We start from the raw sequence: 24,197 nt of genomic DNA on the forward strand, positions 1-24,197 counted from the left end.
CCATATATCCGACGCTATATAACTGTAAATAAAATATGTTGACTGCGTCGTTAAATAAACCATTTCCTTCAATGGGTAGGTGTAAGAACACTGCACCCTCTTCTCTAACATTAACCACTAACAACTAACCACTAACTCACTGTTTTGGACAGACAGTCCAGATAGCTGAGGTATGTTCCTGGGACAGCGTGCTTGAACCTTAATTGGATATAAGCACAAAAATAAGTTGAAATGAATGAACAGAGTATTTTAAAGATTAAAATTACATTAGCTAAATGTTCCTGATTAGAATATCAGTGCCTGTATATCCACTGAATGTGTTTACTATCGTGTGCTAAATGTTCCTGATTAGAATATCAGTGCCTGTATATCCACTGAATGTGTTTACTGTCGTGTGCTAAATGTTCCTGATTAGAATATCAGTGCCTGTATATCCACTGAATGTGTTTACTATCGTGTGCTAATGTTCCTGATTAGAATATCAGTGCCTGTATATCCACTGAATGTGTTTACTGTCGTGTGCTAATGTTCCTGATTAGAATATCAGTGCCTGTATATCCACTGAATGTGTTTACTGTCGTGTGCTAAATGTTCCTGATTAGAATATCAGTGCCTGTATATCCACTGAATGTGTTTACTGTCGTGTGCTAATGTTCCTGATTAGAATATCAGTGCCTGTATATCCACTGAATGTGTTTACTATCGTGTGCTAAATGTTCCTGATTAGAATATCAGTGCCTGTATATCCACTGAATGTGTTTACTATCGTGTGCTAATGTTCCTGATTAGAATATCAGTGCCTGTATATCCACTGAATGTGTTTACTGTCGTGTGCTAATGTTCCTGATTAGAATATCAGTGCCTGTATATCCACTGAATGTGTTTACTGTCGTGTGCTAAATGTTCCTGATTAGAATATCAGTGCCTGTATATCCACTGAATGTGTTTACTGTCGTGTGCTAATGTTCCTGATTAGAATATCAGTGCCTGTATATCCACTGAATGTGTTTACTATCGTGTGCTAAATGTTCCTGATTAGAATATCAGTGCCTGTATATCCACTGAATGTGTTTACTATCGTGTGCTAATGTTCCTGATTAGAATATCAGTGCCTGTATATCCACTGAATGTGTTTACTATCGTGTGCTAAATGTTCCTGATTAGAATATCAGTGCCTGTATATCCACTGAATGTGTTTACTGTCGTGTGCTAATGTTCCTGATTAGAATATCAGTGCCTGTATATCCACTGAATGTGTTTACTATCGTGTGCTAAATGTTCCTGATTAGAATATCAGTGCCTGTATATCCACTGAATGTGTTTACTATCGTGTGCTAATGTTCCTGATTAGAATATCAGTGCCTGTATATCCACTGAATGTGTTTACTATCGTGTGCTAAATGTTCCTGATTAGAATATCAGTGCCTGTATATCCACTGAATGTGTTTACTATCGTGTGCTAATGTTCCTGATTAGAATATCAGTGCCTGTATATCCACTGAATGTGTTTACTATCGTGTGCTAATGTTTGCAGTTTTCACTTTACTAGGGGCGGGACGTAGCCCAGTGGTAAAGCGTTCGCTTGATCCTCGGTCGGTCTGGGATCGATCCCTGTCGGTGGACCCACTGGGCTATTTCTCGTTCCAGCCAGTACTCCATAACTGGTGTAACAAAGGCCGTGGTATGTACTATGCTATCTGTGGGATGCTGCATATAAACGATCCCTTGCTGCTAATCGAAAAGAGTAGCCAATGAAGTGGCGACAGCGGGTTTCCTCTCTCAATATCTGTGTGGTCCTTAACCATAATATGTCCGACGACATAAAACCGTAAATAAAATGTGTTGAGTGCGTCGTTAAATAAAACATTTCCTTCCTTCATTTTACTAAGTAATATATTTTTTTCGAACGTACGAAATTATTGGAAGATAAAACCCAGATTCGGTTATTACAAACATTGGAACGACGACAAACACTTTGTTAGTACAGACACTGATATTCTCAACAGGAAAATGTCTTTAATATCTAATTTGTGTCGCCAAAAAGATTCTGTTAGTCGAAAAATCTTACAATGTAAGTAAACACAGGCCAGTGCCTTTAAAATGTCTGTAAGGCTTGGATGTGTTAACAGTTATGGCCTACGGGTTGGACAACTTAGAAAACGTCCTTGATTGAATATTGATGAAGCAGCGTTATCAAATTATGATATTAATGAAATGTCATCGTAACCAATATTTAAGAGACTAATATGAGTTTGCAACTAATAAAGCCTTTTTGAATATATATATAAACTGACGATAAAAAGAAAGTATACCAATTATTTTTTCAAAGTATTAAAAACAACACAAAACACAAGTTGATGCAAATGTTATATTTTGAAAGTATAATAATTTGGCGATAAATAAACACGAGTATACTCAATAAAACCAATAAAATGATAATATCATAGTTCATAACAACACTAGGGGTGAAATGTGCGATTTCATAAAGGACCACTCATAACGAAGGTGAATAAATTTGACCACAAAGAACATGTTTCAATAGCGTGTATGTCCACCATGTGCAAGTATGCAAGCATGGACCCGACGTCGGACAGATTTCCGTCAATGACTAAGGTCTGTTCGCTGTTGGCCACAGATACCGCCCCAAACCATCACAGATCCACCACCAAATGGTTCAGTCTCCTGAACACAGCACGGAGCTGTTCTCTTTCCTGCACGTCGGTATATCCGAGTCCTGCCATCAGCTCTGAATAACTGGAACCTGCTCTCATCAGGAAAGAGTACACGTTGCCAGTTCCGATGTTGCCAACATTGAAACTGACGTGCCCAACGTTAACGACGAAGTCGATTTTGCCTCGTCAGTGTCATCCCTCTGAATTGTCGATAGGCCCTGATACCATGCTGTCGTAGTCGACGACGTACAGTGTGACGACTATGATATGTCCAAGGCCAGTCGCTGCAGATGACGTCATAGTGAGGAATCTGTTACGTAAATATAAGATGCGGAGATGGTGGTCCTCGTTGGCTGTTGTGACGCGGGGTCTTCCACTTCATGGTCTGTCTGCAGTCCTGCCAGTCACCCTGTAACGCTGTATCAACCTGGTGATCGTCAATTTTGTACAATTCAGGATTCTTGCCACATGGGCACAATTCGCACCCAACTGCACCATACCAATAGCTCTCTCTCTTTCTTCAGCAGTTAGCCTTGCCATGTTCTCTGGTGTTTTACTGTTGACTGAGGCATGTTCTAAGCAATGGCACCCTTTCTTAAACCCTTATGTGCACGAGTATCATCTTTCTCGTGCAGTATAAATTTGATGAATAAACTCATTTTGCACGTGCGGCATCGCCCGCACGCAGCAATGTGCGACTATTCGTCATTGATTGCATTATAACGAACAATACTGGAACCTATCTAACCTTCCATGAACGTGTATTGTGTTTATTTATAATAAAAATAATTGGTATACTTTCTTTTGATCGTCAGTTTATATATATATATATAATATCAGTGTCTGTATATACAGTGTGCACTAGCTTTTGCTTATGTTCCAATGTACAACATCAAGGGGAGGTACAAGTCACTTTGACCCGCTACAAATATCAGGCCGATCAGAAAATACTGACACTGTATTCTAATTTCTAAATAAGAACACATTTTAATATGTAATTTTAGTCGTTAATATTACAGGTTTAAAGGTTCTACTAGTCGAAAACTTGTTACAGTGGCAGCCAGCTCGTGTCAGTGTCTTTAATTTCAGAACCCCCAACGGAAGTACCAACGGTACGGAATTGTGATTTCGTTGAAATAAGATAAGGCCATATTATGAGTCTACGATGAAAACGATCGACACATCTCATGCATAATAGCAATTCAGTGAAATGAGATCTTTATATCCTCTTCCCATCGGAGGTTTTTGCTAGAAGATCTTAACTACACTAGCATTATCCTGTCTGTGGATGTCTTTCATTCCCCATTCAAAAGACAGGCACGGCGGAAGCAAGTAGACACTGGTGTGTGTGTGTGTGTGTGTGTGGTGGGGGGCTGAAATTTTTGGCGCGTTATGACCCCAAATATACAAGTTTTGTATTAATTATAGTAATTCATTCTCTCTCTCTCTCTCTCTCTCTCTCTCTCTCTCTCTCTCTCTCTCTCTCTCTCTCTCTCTCTCTCTCTCACAGTGAGGACAGCACATACCATAGCTTCTGGTGTACCAGTTGTGGAACATTGGTTGAGACGGAGAAAAAAAAAACCCCGACTGTTCCACTTATTCATCCTATACTCCACTGGCAAGCAAGGCAACCGCTCTACCACTAAGCTACATTCCGCTCCGAGATTTAAAGAAGTAGGCTTTTCCTCGAAGAGTGTCTTGGCAAAAATAGTCCGCTTTAAAATGGCGTGTTTTCTCATACTTCATCTCCATCGTGAGAGGTGGCGTAATTTGAGCACACTTCAATTTTGAAGCTCTTGAATCAATCATAGCACATCTAGATAGCGGTCTTATGGCCTCCCCAGATAGAAACTCAAATCCAGTGAATAGAACTAATTTAAATAGGCCCGTTGAGCTACAATTGTAACAGATTACAACTGCCGAAATCAATGGGAACGACAAAATACTTAACGCGTTGAAAATCGTATCTTTGCATAAAGCAAAATGCAAAAGATATGACCATGCTCGCTTACTCCGTTTTATTGTTACCTGGCTACCAGGCGCATGTGCACGAAATTAGGGTTCTATGATGGGGGTCAAGTTATACTCCCCCCGGACATACAGTTTTAAAAAGAAATGAAAATTCGCTTTGAACAGGGTGTGGTGGGTGGCTAATCCTCGAACCTACTTCCGACTTCATGCATGCTTATATTCAATGTTTCAAACTTGTTGCAAAATAACTCGGTTGAGGGTTGCCCAAACTAAAGACTGTTCCAGAACACCTCGAGCACATGGGCAAACTATAAGGGATTATTTTATACCACCACCACACGTTTGTAAGGAACGTAAGACGGGAGGGGGCTTGTGCCTCATCCTATATTTGAGGCCGAAAGACATTTATGTTTTTCTTCTATATATAAAACTCCTAAAATGTTATTGTACCCCCACTTCACATATTGTTCCTATGGCCATGCATAAACTAAACTTGTATTTAAATCATGTATACATAGCCGAAAATATGAAGCAGACCTACCAGGTGCAAAATAATCATTGTATTTATTGTAAACTATGAAGCAGACCTACCAGGTGCAAAATAATCATTGTATTTATTGTAAAATAAAAATTCCCAGCAGCTTTATGAATTCATTAGCCATTAGTCATAATTAAAACGGACGTGAATTTCAATTTTCTTCAAAAGATGACATACTTGTGCTGATTTTTTTGGATGGAATGAGGAAAGCAGGTCCTTGTTGTGAGATGTCAACTATGTGAAGAGGAATCTCCAGGGATTCTCACTGACTTCACAAGCTATATTAACGATGTCCGCGCCGGCTGCTCCACGCGGGGGGAACAAAACGAATTCCTCTCCACTCGTCGCCGGCTCCGGCGTAGATTGACAGTTCCTTTCTGTAATGAAGAGTTTTAATTACTCTGGATGCTGTCGATGACAAAATGACCGCCGAGGCAGCTAGAATAAATGTTTGATTGAAGTGTTCCTTGCGTTGCATTTGGAAATTTGTATTAAGAGAGAGAGAGAGAGAGAGAGAGAGAGAGAGAGAGAGAGAGAGAGAGAGAGAGAGAGAGAGAGACGGGTGGTAGGAAGGGGCATAAACATTTTTTTTTAGCGCGCATGTTGGTTGGTGACTAATAGCGTTTGCGACCTGCAGATTGTAAAAGCACACAAAGAAAACGTCGGCTGTCGAGACGTTAAGATGTTGAGATGCGACTCGGAAATGTCACCGTGAAGAGATTTGCCACTTGTGTCCCAGACTCGTTAGACGCGTGTGTCTGAGCAATTAGATGCTGAATCCCGATAATCATGCAGGTTTCAATTAAATTCCTCACATGCTGGGAGGAATTAGCGTTATAAAAATTGTGAATACCATCTGCATATCCATGGAATTATTCAGAGGTTTATTTGTATAGTAGGCAAGGATTATTTTAGAAAAACACATAACAAAAGAAAAAACAATTGTCTGGACAGTGTCTACGGGCATCTGTTGTCCCCTGTTCTGCTAATTTTACAGGTTTGGATGTCAAAAGATGGTCGTAGGAACCTGAGTGAGGAGGAGGCGGTGGTCCTGTGACATCCACGTGAAGCCCAAAACATTTAGGTTTTCTATATATACATTTTAAAATGTGTCTCTGCCCCCATCCCCCTTTTATATATTGTTCCAACGGCCCTGCTACATATTGTTTGGAAAAGGGCAGACAGAGATCTGTTTGGCTTCACATTTCAAATATTTATAACTTACTGTGATGACTTCCGCTTTGATACATCACGGTAGTCTAACGAAACGGAAATGAATACACATCAGCTCAAGGCTGAAAAAAGTCAGTGTCTGGCCTTGTGCTTATAGACGCTTCAGAGTCTAGACTCAAGTCTTGAGACTTTAATGTCATGACAACGCCATAAAAATTGTATGCGTGTGACCACACAGATATTGAGAGAGGAAACCCGCTGTTGCCACTTCATGAGTTACTCTTTTCGATTACCAGCAAGGGATCTTTTATATGCACCATACCACAGACAGGATAGTACATACCACGGCCTTTGTTACACCAGTTGTGGAGCACTGACTGGAACGAGAAGTAGCCCAATGGGCCCATCGACAGGAATCGATCCTATATCGATCGCGCATCAGGTGAGCGCTGTACCACTGAGTTACGCCCCGTCCCAAGTGTGGTATTAGAAATGCACACAAAACATGTGTAAGTACTGTACATGTATCCTTAAAGGGACAGACCCTAGTTTCAGCCCATGAAAGTGGTATTAGAAATGCACACAAAACATGTGTAAGTACTGTACATGTATCCTTAAAGGGACAGACCCTAGTTTCAGCCCATGAAAGTGGTATTAGAAATGCACACAAAACATGTGTAAGTACTGTACATGTATCCTTAAAGGGACAGACCCTAGTTTCAGCCCATGAAAGTGTGGTATTACCAATGCACACAAAACATGTGTAAGTACTGCACATGTATCCTTAAAGGGACAGACCCTAGTTTCAGCCCATGAAAGTGCACACCAAGTTTAGTTAATCTACAAACCTGTAACACATTGGGATAAAGTTACCACTGAGTGAAACATGAATCTCTGAATTTGAAATGGTGAAATACCTCTAAAAATTGACTAAAACTCGACTCCATAACTGTTACTTCTCAGACGCACGTGCGTTTTAAAAAATATGAAAAATGCATTTTGTGATATTAAAAACACCAGGATGACCAAAAACACTTTGAATGTACGGAAATGGATAATTTAAACAATAAAATGTAAGTAAAGTATGATTTTAGTTATCAAAAACGGCTCTAATAGTACAACATATGCCTTAGTGTTTAAAAACTAGGGTATTTCTTTTTAAATATATATTAATTTGTTTTCATTTGTTAGTGTTATTTTTGGTTTCTTAATGTTCTTTGACACATTAACTTAAAGTATATTGCTTCGCTGTTAATTACCTGTACATTTACTACATGAAATTTGACGAGGGAACAAATGCATCAGCTTACGAGTGGATCGCGAACCACACGCCCGTGCAAAGAGATTTCGCTGACCTACGTATGTAAAGAAATCGCAAACTCAGTCTTCCCACTGAGGAGATTCGAACCAAGGTCTATATGTCCAAGATATAAAGTTTGTTTTGTTTGACGACACCACTAGAGCACATTGATTTATTAATCATCGGCTATTGGATGTCAGACATTTGGTAATTTCGATGTATAGTCTTAGGGAGGAAACCCGCTACATTTTTCCATTAGTAGCAAGGGGTATTTTAATATGAACCATCCCATAGACAGGAGAGTACATACCACGGCCTTTGATATACCAGTCGTGATGCACTGGCTGAAATGAAAAATAGCCCAATGGGTCCACCGACAGGGATCGATCCTAAACCGACCGCGCATCAAGCGGGCGCTTTGCCACTGGGCTACGGCCAGCCCTTTGTGCAAGATATATGCCAAAAGGTCAATGCTCTAATAACAAAGCTAAAACAAAAATTCACTAGATACTACCAATAGGAAAGACAGTTTTCGACCCCCAAAACCCCTCCCAGCTTAAACTTTTTTTTCATTTTTTTATCTGTGTATTTTTCAGGGATGCATGACCATCACGACTATTCCCATCTATAAACTTCGGTCGCTACAGTCTAGAACCCACCCACCCCAATCTAAAACTACAACTACACTATGCCTTGATTACACCAGCTGGTTAAAACAGTTTGCTAGGGTGTCGTTAACATTTTTATTTTTACAAAAAATAATTTTTTACTTAAAATACAGCCGTCAAAGTAAGTAGCCTGATCGGTGAGAATCACGTCATAAATTATTGCCTATTATTATCCCCGATTCATAATCAGTATCTTTAGAACGATAAAAAAAAGAAAAAAGAGTCTCGTTCATTTATTTGCAGATGGCGAACCGTCTCTGATGGGAGGCACACTCATGAATTTTCAAGGCTGTTCAACAAACCAAATGTGTGATGAAAATTATCGAACGAAAAACCAACGATAACGCACGCGGCCATTGCAGAAGATCTTGCAGTCTTATGCAGTCGCTCTGTTTTAGACGTCAGTTATCTTAATAGCTGTATAATTAATCGGGATTTTTCTTTTTTATTTAAACCAAGACAGCCAACTGTTTGACCCAAAAAGAAATTAGAGGTTTTGTTGGAAGCTGACGTCACTGACTGACAATTCGTGTGAAGTTATGCAACAACGAGCGATAAAGTGTCAAGCTGGATTAAACTATGCCGCCCTTATCATGTATATTGATAGTATGTACATAGTTGCAGACGTGACTTCCTGTAAACCCACGTCAAGCAATATGCATATTCATAGCTCAATTATACCAGTCCAAAACAAAAGCCAGTAGGATAACTCTTTTTTAATTTTGTTTTATTTTAAAGGGTTAATCACGCTTACAGGCGGCCTCTGTCGGAAATGGGGATGCATTATCTTCTCACCCTACGCCCATCCCCCTATCATTCTGAAGCTGGGGTGGCCAGAATTCGCGTTGTCTTCCCACTCTTGTACATATACTGATGGATAAAAATATTGACTGCTACCAGAACTCTTATTCAGAGTCAAGCTTCGAATTTGGCAAATTTAAGTCAAGGGCATTTGGCTTAGACCGATGGAGATTTTTAGGGCATTACCGCCTGACGGCAGGGCAACAAGGCAAACTTAATATAACAAAATAGTACCCATCCAAAATAAAGAAGTGTTAACGGTTTCATGTTTTCATAATAAACCAACTGTTTGGAGTTACGTTAGCCATAGTACTCTGACTGTAAGAGAGCTAGATGGACATTTGGACAGCTATTAGCCGTCCAAATGTCCGTCTAGCTCTCTTACAGTTAGAGTACTCGAGCTAATAACCGTCCAAATGTCCGTCTAGCTCTCTTACAGTCAGAGTACTCGAGCTAATAACCGTCCAAATGTCCGTCTAGCTCTCTTACAGTCAGAGTACTCGAGCTAGTAACCGTCCAAATGTCCGTCTAGCTCTTACAGTCAGAGTACTCGAGCTAATAACCGTCCAAATGTCCGTCTACCTCTCTTACAGTCAGAGTACTCGAGCTAATAACCGTCCAAATGTCCGTCTAGCTCTTACAGTCAGAGTACTCGAGCTAATAACCGTCCAAATGTCCGTCTAGCTCTCTTACAGTCAGAGTACTCGAGCTAGTAACCGTCCAAATGTCCGTCTAGCTTTTACAGTCAGAGTACTCGAGCTAATAACCGTCCAAATGTCCGTCTAGCTCTCTTACAGTCAGAGTACTCGAGCTAGTAACCGTCCAAATGTCCGTCTAGCTCTCTTAGAGTCAGAGTACTCGAGCTAGTAACCGTCCAATTGTCCGTCTAGCTCTTACAGTCAGAGTACTCGAGCTAATAACCGTCCAAATGTCCGTCTAGCTCTCTTACATTCAGAGTACTCGAGCTAGTAACCGTCCAAATGTCCGTCTAGCTCTTACAGTCAGAGTACTCGAGCTAATAACCGTCCAAATATCCGTCTAGCTCTCTTACAGTCAGAGTACTCGAGCTAATAACCGTCCAAATGTCCGTCTAGCTCTTACAGTCAGAGTACTCGAGCTAATAACCGTCCAAATGTCCGTCTAGCTCTCTTACATTCAGAGTACTCGAGCTAGTAACCGTCCAAATGTCCGTCTAGCTCTTACAGTCAGAGTACTCGAGCTAATAACCGTCCAAATATCCGTCTAGCTCTCTTACAGTCGGAGTACTCGAGCTAATAACCGTCCAAATGTCCGTCTAGCTCTTACAGTCAGAGTACTCGAGCTAATAACCGTCCAAATGTCCGTCTAGCTCTCTTACAGTCAGAGTACTCGAGCTAGTAACCGTCCAAATGTCCGTCTAGCTCTCTTACAGTCAGAGTACTCGAGCTAAGTACTCGAGCTAATAACCGTCCAAATGTCCGTCTAGCTCTCTTACAGTCAGAGTACTCGAGCTAATAACCGTCCAAATGTCCGTCTAGCTCTTACAGTCAGAGTACTCGAGCTAATAACCGTCCAAATGTCCGTCTAGCTCTCTTACAGTCAGAGTACTCGAGCTAGTAACCGTCCAAATGTCCGTCTAGCTCTTACAGTCAGAGTACTCGAGCTAATAACCGTCCAAATGTCCGTCTAGCTCTCTTACAGTCAGAGTACTCGAGCTAATAACCGTCCAAATGTCCGTCTAGCTCTTACAGTCAGAGTACTCGAGCTAATAACCGTCCAAATGTCCGTCTAGCTCTCTTACAGTCAGAGTACTCGAGCTAGTAACCGTCCAAATGTCCGTCTAGCTTTTACAGTCAGAGTACTCGAGCTAATAACCGTCCAAATGTCCGTCTAGCTCTCTTACAGTCAGAGTACTCGAGCTAGTAACCGTCCAAATGTCCGTCTAGCTCTCTTAGTCAGAGTACTCGAGCTAGTAACCGTCCAATTGTCCGTCTAGCTCTTACAGTCAGAGTACTCGAGCTAATAACCGTCCAAATGTCCGTCTAGCTCTCTTACAGTCAGAGTACTCGAGCTAGTAACCGTCCAAATGTCCGTCTAGCTCTTACAGTCAGAGTACTCGAGCTAATAACCGTCCAAATATCCGTCTAGCTCTCTTACAGTCAGAGTACTCGAGCTAATAACCGTCCAAATGTCCGTCTAGCTCTTACAGTCAGAGTACTCGAGCTAATAACCGTCCAAATGTCCGTCTAGCTCTCTTACAGTCAGAGTACTCGAGCTAGTAACCGTCCAAATGTCCGTCTAGCTCTCTTACAGTCAGAGTACTCGAGCTAAGTACTCGAGCTAATAACCGTCCAAATGTCCGTCTAGCTCTCTTACAGTCAGAGTACTCGAGCTAATAACCGTCCAAATGTCCGTCTAGCTCTTACAGTCAGAGTACTCGAGCTAATAACCGTCCAAATGTCCGTCTAGCTCTCTTACAGTCAGAGTACTCGAGCTAATAACCGTCCAAATGTCCGTCTAGCTCTCTTACAGTCAGAGTACTCGAGCTAGTAACCGTCCAAATGTCCGTCTAGCTCTCTTAGAGTCAGAGTACTCGAGCTAGTAACCGTCCAATTGTCCGTCTAGCTCTTACAGTCAGAGTACTCGAGCTAATAACCGTCCAAATGTCCGTCTAGCTCTCTTACAGTCAGAGTACTCGAGCTAGTAACCGTCCAAATGTCCGTCTAGCTCTTACAGTCAGAGTACTCGAGCTAATAACCGTCCAAATATCCGTCTAGCTCTCTTACAGTCAGAGTACTCGAGCTAATAACCGTCCAAATGTCCGTCTAGCTCTTACAGTCAGAGTACTCGAGCTAATAACCGTCCAAATGTCCGTCTAGCTCTCTTACAGTCAGAGTACTCGAGCTAAGTACTCGAGCTAATAACCGTCCAAATGTCCGTCTAGCTCTCTTACAGTCAGAGTACTCGTGCTAGAGTTACGCTTGAGTATGATGACAAATTAGTAGCATGCAAAATAAAGAACGGTTAGTTTGGCCGTGAGACTCTATTTAATTTTCAGGGGCATTGTGGCATACGTCTGGGGCATTGTGGCATACGCCTAGCGCATTGTGACATACGTCTGGGGCATTGTGGCATACATCTGGGGCATTGTGGCATACGTCTTGGGCATTGTGGCATACGTCTGGGGCATTGTAGCATACGTCTAGGGTATTGTGGCATACGTCTGGGGCATTGTGGCATATGTGGCATACGTCTGGGGCATTGTGGCATACGTCTAGGGCATTGTGGCATACGTCTGGGGGCTACTCTTTTTGATTAGCAGCAAGGGATCTTTTATATCCACCATCCCACAGACAGGGTAGTGCATACCACTGCCTTTTATATACCAGTCGTGGTGCACTGGCTGGAACGAGAAATAGCCCAATGGGTTCACCGACGGGGGTCGATCCCAGACCGACCGCGCATCAAGCGAGCACTTTACCACTGGGCTACGTCAGTATTAGGATGGTACACAGTACTGACATTCTGTACCAGATTACATCTCTGTATTTTATACACGTATAATTACGGGGGTGGGCGGAGGGGGGGGGGGCATAGCTCAGTGGTAAAGCAATCGCTTAATGCGTGGTCGGTTTGGGATCTATCCCCGTCGATGGGCCAAGGCCTATTGGGCTATTTCTCGCTCCAGCTAATGCACCAAGACTGATATATCAAAGGCCGTGGTATGTGCTATCCTGTATGGGATAGTGCATATAAAGATCCCTTTCTACTAATGGAAAAATTTTTCCTCTCTTATGTCAAAATTGCCAAATGTTTGACATCCAATAGCCGATGATTAAATTAATAAATCATCTGCTCTAGTAGTGTCGTTAAACAAAACAAACACAATATAATTACACTAACAGTGAATTAAATATGGTCTCAAATATCATGTTTTCCCTTATTTCTTTCAATCAGTATACTAGTATACAGCATTGATCAGTATGCATATTGCTTTTTCCCTTATTTCTTTCAATCAGTATACTAGTATACAGCATTGATCAGTATGCATATTGCTTTTTCCCTTATTTCTTTCAATCAGTATACTAGTATACAGCATTGATCAGTATGCATATTGCTTTTTCAAAGAAGTTAATTTCAAACATATATATACGGGCTCCCATTTCTGTAGAGATGTGGATGGGGCAGGCTGATTTTTACGCAAAATGCTCTAATCTGGATGACAACATTTATTCATATTATTAGCATTACCGCCAATTTGTGAGTGCGTCATTAAATAAAACATTTCTTTCCTTACTGCCAATCGTTATATAGGGTTGCAAACAAACCACTATGCATTTTTACATGAATTACAATTAAAAACTGTGGGTAGAATAATGGAAATACATGATGAAAAAAGGTTTCAGGCAAGCTCATTTCCCCCCAAATAGGTCTATCTTTTTTTGCCCGAATTTGAGGATTTACTCAAACCATGGGGGTAGTTGCAACCCTGCCCCACTACCCCCACCCCCATCCAGTCTCATACGCTTATGTTTTTACTTACCAAACTCTGTTAGACAGGAAAGCAAGATGACTAAAACATAAATAATATAATTAAACTGTTAATATTATTGAAAAGGCATTTAATGCGAAAACAATCGTAAGTAGTGATAAATACATTGCAAAATATAGTTTAAAAAATCGCACACGTCATATATGTCAACAAAATAATGTATTCATTTATATGCAAAATGCTGCTAAATAGAAATGCTATAACAATAAACAAATAAATAAGGAACATTTTAAAATAATAAACATAGGTTAAATAAATATTTCAATAATAATTTTTTAAATGAAAATCAAAATACTTTTAAAAGGTGTTAAAGATACACTCTCGAATACATTTGTAATATTTTAGCAGTTAGATTTAGATTAGTGACTTTACGTTTCGTTCCAAGGCGGGCCATTCTTCGATTTATGTTATCTGCTGTTTCAAATTTGGGTCACATACAATAAACTGGACGCGGTATGCTTTTTGCTGTTTTTAGTCGCACAGTGTATTACAAATTACTGATCAGACTGGCATGTTGTATCATGGCAGCTATGTAACAGGTAAACCAACCACAGAGGGGATTCTAAATAAGGACCCTCTTATGCAGACAGCACAGCGTTCTTATAACCGAGTTAATAGGAAATTTCCCACTAACCACTGCTATTAGGAGCACTTTATACCAACACTACTGTAAATATAAAACGGATAGCAAAACCACACGGGTTATTAAACACTGCAAGTGTTTGGTACATGTTGTGTGATGTAGAAGCGAGATTGCAGCTTTAATCCTTGTTTGATGATACGGTGGGGGTGGGTGGGCCGAGAGACAATAAACCTTTCTTCATACCACCTGAGTCTGGTGGAATTAGAACGCATTTAGAACAACGAGAGCCTCATTATTAATTTGTATCATTTGGGTGGTAGATATAGCCGACGTCGGTAAATTATTCTCATATAAAGTTAAATGTAATCACGTGAAAATTCTGTATTTCAGAGGGCACCATGACTGGGTAAACGTTACAGTTTCAAGTTAGACAAACACACACATACACACACACACACACAGACACAGAGACCACACACACACACACACACACACACACACATATTACATATATATATATATATATATATATATATATAGTAATATATTTGTTATCACTATTGGACATAAAGTGCTCAACACAATGTTAGTGGAGCAGGTACACTAAATTTTTAGTATTCACTAATAACTCATTACTCGGAGTTTCAGGCTCCTCGCCTTCATCAGATGAGTGTTTATAATTGTGACAGTTAAGGTGACGTCACGCTGTGTGTACGCGGCGGTGCGCTCCTGACGTCATGGCACGTCAGTCGTGAGACTCTCGGCTTGTTGCTGTGGCGGCATTTTGATATGAGTTCTGTCCTTTTGTTGAGTAGCTTGTCTCCTTTTTCAAATAGTATTGAGAGCTTCTCCTCGATGCACAGGTTGCATTGTCCCGAGCTGCGTTTCCGTGTGTCCGATTTCCTGACGATTTCCCAATTGATGTGATAGGCGGTTTTTTTTCGTTTGAGTTCCCAGATGTATTTTGACAGTTCTGTCTCTTTTTCATAGCGTTCATATTTGAAAGATTTAGTGTGGTTGTTAAACCTCTCCTTGAATGTACCTCCAGCAAGACCTATGTATGATCTGACAGTCTTACCAGATGCCACGTTTGCCCGGTATACGAGGGAGCTAGTTTGGCAGTTGCCGTTCAGGGGGCATTCGTTCTTCTGTCTGCAGTTACAAGACTTTTTTTGTGCGGGATCGGTTGAGCTCTGGGTGATTTTCGTGTTGTGGCTTTTTATTATTGCTCCGAAGTTTTTCATGCAGCTGTAGCTGATTTTCAGGTTGTTTCTGTTGAACAATGTGTGGTACTTGTGATTACTTGGGAAATGCTTGGATATCAATTTGATGAACACGCTACCGACGTTTGTCTTCACATTCTTGCTGAATGGGGGGTTGAACCATGTGATTTTTCTGGGTCTTTTCCTTTTCTTTGTGTCTGGTTGTTCTCTATGTTTAGGCGGGTCGTATTGGATGTTTACTGTGTAGCCACTTGCCCTCAGCGCTTTGTTGTACCCTAGTGCAGCTTCCGCGAAGTAGTCTTCATGGGAAGACAGAAGGGAAATTCGTTTGCCGATTGATTTTGGTATTTGCTTCGTGATTGCGGGTGGGTGGTTTGAGCTGACGTTGATGTAAACGGGTTCGTTGTTGGGTTTCCTGTAGGGTTTGTGGGAGTCAGTTTCAAGGTTCAGGGTGGTGTCCAGATAGTTGACTATTTTCAGGTTGGTCTGGATGGTGATCTTTAGGCCAAGATCTTTGAATATTTTGATGAGCATTTTCCTCATTCTGTCTGCTTGGCTTCCTGAACTTCTGCGTAGAACTGCTAGACCGTCATCTCTGTACAGTCCGACGTTCATGTTGGAGGTATTTGTTTGAATTGTGTGTAGGATGAGGAGTCCTACTAGTTCGCACACTTCCGCTCCATCATATCCGCCCATGGTGACGTCGAATGCATTGGGAGTGTAATTTTTCACCCATGGCTGTTCTTTGTTGTCAAAAAGTAGTGATTTTCTTGCATGCATGATAGTTGCGTATTCTATATCTGGGATGACTGTATATTTCTTCGCCCATTTCAATGCCTTGTCGAGTAGTTCAGGTGTTATGGAAGGGTAGAAGTCCACAATGTCGAATACGAGGAAGGATAGTTCTTTTTTATCATGCAGAGCTGAGAACCATTCAAGTACAGCGGAAGTGTTTCTCCATTGGTTCATTTGCGTCTTGAGTCGTGCATCGAGGAGAAGCTCTCAATACTATTTGAAAAAGGAGACAAGCTACTCAACAAAAGGACAGAACTCATATCAAAATGCCGCCACAGCAACAAGCCGAGAGTCTCACGACTGACGTGCCATGACGTCAGGAGCGCACCGCCGCGTACACACAGCGTGACGTCACCTTAACTGTCACAATTATAAACACTCATCTGATGAAGGCGAGGAGCCTGAAACTCCGAGTAATGAGTTATTAGTGAATACTAAAAATTTAGTATATATATATATATATATATATATATATATATATATATATTATTATTATTATTATTAGTTTTTGTTTTATCCTTAACGGCCAGAGTCAATACTGTTCTGTTCTGCTCTGATATCGGCGATCTCTTGCCATCATTTCTGGACACCTCTATGAAGTCGTGACTAGATATCATAAACGATATTAACTGTCAGCAGTTTTAATTTGACGTCCTTCGGTGGAGCTCACGATGTGATTTTCATTATTATTATTATTTTGTTCAGTTCAGGTTTGACAAGCTTGCGTTCTAGGATCATTCATTCCCCTGTTTTATGTCACCCTCGACAAAACACACGTCAAGCCACATTAATGAGCACGCTAAGACGACAGAATAATGCAGTGATTCTTTCTAAATGCACATTGTTATGTTATTTATTAAATACCGTAATGTTAATACATGAAAAGAAAATGAGAGAATCAATAAGATCAATTAATACCAGCTAATAAACTGAACATCAAAAGAAACGCAATTATGTTTCATCTGCAACACTTTTTTTTAAGGAACGGTGTGTTTGTTTGTTTTGTTTAACGACACCACTAGAGCACATTGATTAATTAATCATCGGCTAGTAGATCTAAAACATTTGGTAATTCTGACTCGTAGTCATCAGAGGAAACCCATTACATTTTTCCTAATGCAACAAGGGATCTTTTATATGCACTTTCCCACTGATAGGAAAGCACATACCACGGCCTTTGCCCAGATGTGGAGCACTGGCTGGAACGAGAAAAAACCCAATCAGCTGAATGGATCCACTGAGGTGGTTCGATCCTGCGACGAAAGCACCTCAGGCGAGCATTCAACCGATTGAGCTAAATCCCGCCCTTAAGGAAGGGATTAACATGTATTTAGATCAGAGTCAGTGCTTACAAAAACTATTAGAGGCTAGATTAAATAGAGTTTTGATCGATATCATATTATCAGAATTTATCTAGGCCTACATGTAATTGCCTCACGTGTGCTGCTTTGATTGTTTTTGAATAGTATATAAGCCTATGTTTTAAGAAACTGCTAATTCTATCATTTTCATAATATTTTGTTTGTTTATATATTAATGGACCATAATACGTGGCATAACCTGATTTATACAGTTCGTGTATTTATGAATAAACTGTTTTGATTTGAGTCAAATATCTAATGACGTCACATCATAGGCCTATGTACAATGTGTTGCCATGACGTTAAAGTCTCAGACTAGGCTTAACAGCATTTTGAATTTGAGTATTAGCAGTTTTATAATCACAGGGCTTGTTAAGAGTTTGTTTTTGTTGTTGTTGTTGTTTAACGACACCACTGGAGCACATTGATTTATAAATCATCGCCTATTGGATGTCAAACAGTTGGTAATTTTCACATAAAGACTCAAAGAGGAAATCCGCTATATCTTCCCATTAGTTATCCAGTAGTAAAGGGCTCGCTTGATGCGCGGTCGGTATACGATCGATCCCCGTCAGTAACTGTTGGCTAATTGGGCTATTTTTCATTCCAGCCAGTACACCACGACTGGTATATTAAAGGCCTTGGTTTGTGCTATCCTGTCTACAGGCCTCGGTAGTGTCGTGGTCAAGCCATCGGACAAAATGCTGGTAGGTAGGCTACTGGGTTCGCAGCCCGGTATCGGCTCCCACCCAGAGCGAGTTTTAACGACTCAATGGGTAGGTGTAAGACACTACAGTCGCTTCTTTCTCGCTAGCCACTAATCACTAACAACTAACCCACTGTCCTGGACAGACAGCCCAGGTAGCAGAGGTGTGTGTCCAGGACAAAGTGCTTGAATCTTAATTGGATATAAGTACGAATATAAGTTGAAATTAAATGAATATCCTGTCTGTGAGATGGTGCATATAAATGGTTCCTTGTTAGCGTCGTAATGTCTTAATAAAGTACAAAGATGTAATTTGGGACTGGATATCCATATGGATGAGGGGTTTGGTTTTAGCCATTTTTTTCTGTTAGTGTGATCCCTGGTTTGGGTTTTTTCCATCAGTATATATTCTAAGCCAGAAACTTTAGTTTTGAACCAGGGGTACTATGTAATGTTCTTAATGGGGTTTTTCAGTACCTTTAATATCACCTATAATTAAAAACTAGCATCGATATACTATACATATTATTCAGTCCGAATGTATGGTTTGACCAAATATTTATATACATATATATCACATACATTTAGCAAAGGAATGTAATAGTTATGCTAATTTGTAACGGTTATCGCCAGTGTTTTGGCAGCCATGCATTAACATATAATCGTTTTAATAACAAAAAGGGCAGCTTCAATTGTTAGCACACACAAAAGGTTATTAAAAGGTTTAGTATTTGTTTGACATACTTTAGATAGTTAGATAGTCCAATAGTTCGACAATGGGAGACTGTATCAAGACATTATATCAGATTACGGAACTTGAATGAACATCGAATTACCTCTCGCGTTTGGCGTTGGTCCGTAGATGGTCAACACGCAGGAAAAACAACTGGTCTTTTAAAGTACGTAATAAATTTAGTAAATTTGGACTAAAGCACTTCCTTAACTTAGAGAGCAGATATAGTAAAACGTATGTAGTCAACAAGGTGCAGGACAGAGCCAAGGAGGAATTTTAATAGAATGGAAACAAGCGTTAATGGAAGCACACAGCAGAACAGGGGTAGGGGGTAATAAATTAAGAATTTATTGTTTTTTCAAAGATAGAGCCATATGTTACCAGGTTCATGCCTCGATACCAAAGAAGTGCACTCGCTAAGATTAGATGCGGAGTTGCTCCACTGAAAGTTAAAACTGGTCGATATAATAATACACCGCTGGAAGAAAGGACATGTTTTAGTTGTATTAACCACATTGAAAACGAGTGTCACGTCCTGCTTAAGTGCCCATTATATGCTGACATAACGTTGGAATTACTCACACACTGTAGAACTTTACTATTTAATTATGATGACTGTATCGACATACAAAAATTGTGTTTTGTCATGTCCCGATATTTGTATCTTAGCTGCCCAAACCTGACATAGTATTCTTAAATATAGAAAATCCCTTTTGTATACTATGAGACGATATATGTATAATATTTTAACTGTACATACAATGTATCTTATTATTATATCTGTGTTGCCATTGTTTTAACTGTACTATATTGGATTGTTTACTTTATTTGTCTTTTAGATACTTTTAGTGAATAGTCTCTCATAACTAAGTATAGAGAGCCTCATTAAAATTGTATATTGCTGTTATGCATATGCTAACTTGTATTCTGTTGTAATGAGGTGAGACTTTAATAAACTATCCGTCTGTCTGTTTGTCTGTCTGTCCATGCTTTAGATCCCTAAAACGGAATACCAAAGGTGGACGAAGTCTAATTATTTCAAACAATGGGATTATTGGTCATTAATAAATGTCTCATTGGCTTGTATGCACATTAAAGCAAATCTATAAACACTCAAAATCATATATCTGTACAAAACAGAATTCAAAGAATATTTAAACAATTGGCAAAAGTGATTCCACTACAACGCACCATTTTCTGTCATTCATTTGTTCATTTAACTTGATTTCCGTGCTTCTTTTCAGTCCTTGGCACACATCTCAGTTATCCGGGCTATATTTCTAGGACAGTGGGTTAGGTATTGGTGACTGGCCAGAGAGAAGCCAGTGCAGTGGCTTAACATCTTCCATCCAAGTTATCCGGGCTATATTTCTAGGACAGTGGGTTAGGTATTGGTGACTGGCCAGAGAGAAGCCAGTGCAGTGGCTTAACATCTTCCATCCAAGTTATCCGGGCTATATTTCTAGGACAGTGGGTTAGGTATTGGTGACTGGCCAGAGAGAAGCCAGTGCAGTGGCTTAACATCTTCCATCCAAGTCAGTACAACTTACTCTGGGTGTGAGCCGGTACCTGGATGCGAACTCAGTATCTACCACTCTTAAGTCCAATAGTTTAACCACTACCATCACCGAGACATATTATTTTCTGTGTCTAGGCTCCAATAAGAACTCTTTCTTGTTATTAGAATCCAAAACTGTCCTTGAACTTCGTCTGATTGGTCCGCGCGCCAAGATATACACCACAGGACAGAGCGCCACCTGGGTGTATGAGAGCCATGTCGAGATTGTTACGTACGGAGAGGTGATCAAATTCTCGTCACCAAATATTCTCCAGAAGCCCAGCACGACGTAGGGCGCCCACAGAGTCCCGAATGCACATGTCAGGATGCAGAACAGTCTCGTGAGATGCTCGTTTCTCGTCACCTGTAGGTTAACGACTCGCCCGAAATTGGGATGGATTTGAGGATTCCTAACGGGATTCGGGATCGGGTTGGGTTGATTGTGTCCGCCGAATCCGTTTAGCCAGTTAACCACAGCTTGCCCGTTAGCCCCAGGTCCGATAAACGTCCAGTTGCGGCTTCTAGCAGCAGTATGTTCCAGCGGTCTCATTCTCCTGTGGGCGCGGAGGAAGGCGAACACACGGAAGTAAAGAAACCCGGCGAAGAACAGAATCAGAGTGAACACCAATAAGAATCCCAGTGTATCGTTCCGCCTGTAGTCCCGGTGGTAGAACGTGCACTGAGCCTCGTCCGGGATGAACACGTAGGTCCCGACTCCAATCACCGGCGGGAACGACATGGTGAAGGCCACAGTCCAGCCAATCACAACGACGATCATATTGAGCAGACCACGTGACCGGCGTCTGTAGTATTTGGAGTACACGATCGACACGTGCCTGTCAACAGCTATAGCAAGAACGGACATACACGAGCTGTAGATGAAAAACGAATTGGCGAAAGCGAACAGCTTGCAGGCGGAACTGCCGTACTTCCAGACGGAATTCTGTAACACCGACGTCAGCACTAGCGGCACACAAAATACAGACCTGGATATATCAGATACACACATGCTCAGCAGGTAGTAGAAGGGAGGCCGGTGCAGGTTACTCGCCTTCACGACTCTGACAAGAATAAACCCGTTCCCGGCCACAGCAGCTACTGCGATCAGAACCAAGGACAGAACCTTCAGAACGACTATCTCAACATCTGGTTCAGCCGTCTCTGATTTGTCCACTGTCTCGGACTGCGACACTGAAGTGACAAAGTCAGACCAGGTGCTGGTGAGCAAAGGGTAGTCGTATCTGTGTGTATAGGAACTGGAGCTGTAGTCGATGTCAGAACTCCATGAGGCGGTGTCATTCTCGTACGATACTGTCTGTGTTTCTGGTGATGCTGGAGCAGACGTGAACGCATCCACGGCAGACGTGAAGACATCCACGGCAGACGTGTCCTCGTACGTCTGTGACAATAGTGTTGATATTATCGCTGACCTTGACGAGTTGTACTCGGAGGTGATATCATATGTAGACGTCAGGTTCTCCAGTGCCTCCACGGTTGTTTCATGGTTCCTAGAAGACATGTCGTCTGCTCCTCCTCGATAGGTAGACGTTTCTGATTGGACCAAATCATTGTTTGAAACACTAGTTATATTGTACCAGACGTCCGTGGTGATACTTAGGTTTTCTGTTACATTCACTTCCATCTGTAGGCATTCAAATTAATGTCAATATAATTGTGCATCTAGTTGATTAAACTACGATTCAGAAAATTCTTCCACGTAAGTCATGTTGGCTTAGAGGTAAACTTACACAAAGCGTACAAATAGAAATACTGTTATAGGAAGTAACTTTTCAAGCCTCAAGTGTCGTTTTTCATGTAATATTTATGAACACAAACTGTAGATAAAGTAAAAGAAAATACACTTTGCACTAAATACATCCCTTTATGTCCCTTATCCTCGAAAAGAACCATTAAGAAAACACTCACAGCAGTCTCCAGATACAATCGCAACCGTTTGCGTGTTTATTCTCAAACTCCACACAGCTTTTATTCAATTTGCTGCTCTCCTGGGGACGTTTTTTAACCTTTGTGTTTTTCCAGTGCAAGCTAAAAGCAAGCGGAGACTACAGATGAATTACAGCCTCTCCTTATTTGACAGAAAGGCCCACGCGGATACGGCGTTCCTAATTATGATCACCATTGTTCTGTGATGTCATAAAACATAACAACAACGTCCTACCGATGGCAAATATTGGCTTTTCTCTCGGACAGCGGCGACGATAATGGAATAACACTTGACATGGATTACAGAAGATGCTATCGCAGAATACTTCCGCCAGGTGAAAAGTGCGGCCGCCACACCGGAAATGATGTTCTTAACGCCGGTGTCTGGCTGACATTATGTTACGTGCGTTGTCGGGAGGACGTCACGAGGCAATCGCAGACAGACGCAGTGTTGATGCCAACAGTGACGACGTCGGTAAACATCCGTTTAGAATAATATTAGGTGCATCACATAACATCCACTACGGTTAGGAACTGCGTTTATCAACCTAAAAATAAAAATAAAAAAATATTTAGTTACATAAGTGGATGGATGTATAATTATGTTTTATATATATTAACAGTACAGTAAAAATATGTGCGTAGCGAGCGAAGTGTCTTGTTTAACTCCACTGATAGCCAGCGGAGCGTCTTGTTTAACTCCACTGATAGCCAGCGGAGCGTCTCGTTTAACTCCACTGATAGCCAGCGGAGCGTCTTGTTTAACTCCATTGATAGCCAGCGGAGCGTCTTGTTTAACTCCACTGATAGCCAGCGGGGCGTCTTGTTTAACTCCACTGATAGCCAGCGGAGCGTCTCGTTTAACTCCACTGATAGCCAGCGGAGCGTCTCGTTTAACTCCATTGATAGCCAGCGGAGCGTCTTGTTTAACTCCACTGATAGCCAGCGGAGCTTCTTGTTTAACTCCGCTGATAGCCAGCGGAGCGTCTTGTTTAACTCCATTGATAGCGAACGAAGGAAGGAAATGTTTTATTTAACAAACGCACTCAACACATTTTATTTACCGTTTTATGGACATATGGTTAAGGACCACACAAATATTGAGAGGAAACCCACTGTTGCCATTTCATGCGATACTCGTTTCGATTAGCAACAAGGGATCTTGTATATGCACCATTGGCTGGAACGAGAAATAGCCCAACGGTGATAGCGAGCGAAGCGTCTTGTTTAACTCCATTGATAGCGAGCGAAGCGTCTTGTTTAACTCCACTGATAGCGAGCGGTGCGTCTTGTTTAGCTGCAATGATCGTCTCATTACGGAGACCCGCCGTGGCCACGGAGCGATGACAAAATCAGCTGTGACATATAATCGACCATCGCGGAATATCGACGTTTTCTAAACGGTGCGCGGTCTAGGGAAGTGGAAACTGCAGCAGACGCGGGGTTTCTTATCGCAATCAGCGAGTGGAGGACCATCAGATAACGAGGGGACGCTGCCTTCATTACAGTGCCATTTCAATGACGTCCTGATGACATTTTAAACAGGTTTTAATTTATGACGCAGACGTTTTAAACGGTCAGTTCTTTAAGCCGCACTATCACAGTTGCAAGTGCTATATTTCGCTGTATCTCACGGTCAA

General features: G+C 41.2%; 1 protein-coding gene across 1 annotated transcript; it reads right to left on the reverse strand.

Annotated features, from left to right (window-relative positions):
* Nucleotides 1-5,242: 5,242 nt before the first annotated feature.
* LOC121368464 (probable G-protein coupled receptor 85) lies at nucleotides 5,243-24,060 on the reverse strand. The gene is made up of 5 exons (XM_041493197.1): nucleotides 23,876-24,060; nucleotides 23,225-23,525; nucleotides 20,247-22,255; nucleotides 13,646-13,675; nucleotides 5,243-5,558 (listed from the first exon to the last, which is right to left on the reverse strand). Exons 1-3 carry the CDS (start codon nucleotides 24,058-24,060, stop codon nucleotides 20,693-20,695), a joined length of 2,049 nt encoding a protein of 682 aa, XP_041349131.1. The 3' UTR covers nucleotides 5,243-5,558; nucleotides 13,646-13,675; nucleotides 20,247-20,692.
* Between the last annotated feature and the right edge of the window lie 137 nt (nucleotides 24,061-24,197).

Source organism: Gigantopelta aegis, chromosome 3 (assembly GCF_016097555.1).
Source record: "Gigantopelta aegis isolate Gae_Host chromosome 3, Gae_host_genome, whole genome shotgun sequence".
Taxonomy (NCBI): domain Eukaryota; kingdom Metazoa; phylum Mollusca; class Gastropoda; order Neomphalida; family Peltospiridae; genus Gigantopelta; species Gigantopelta aegis.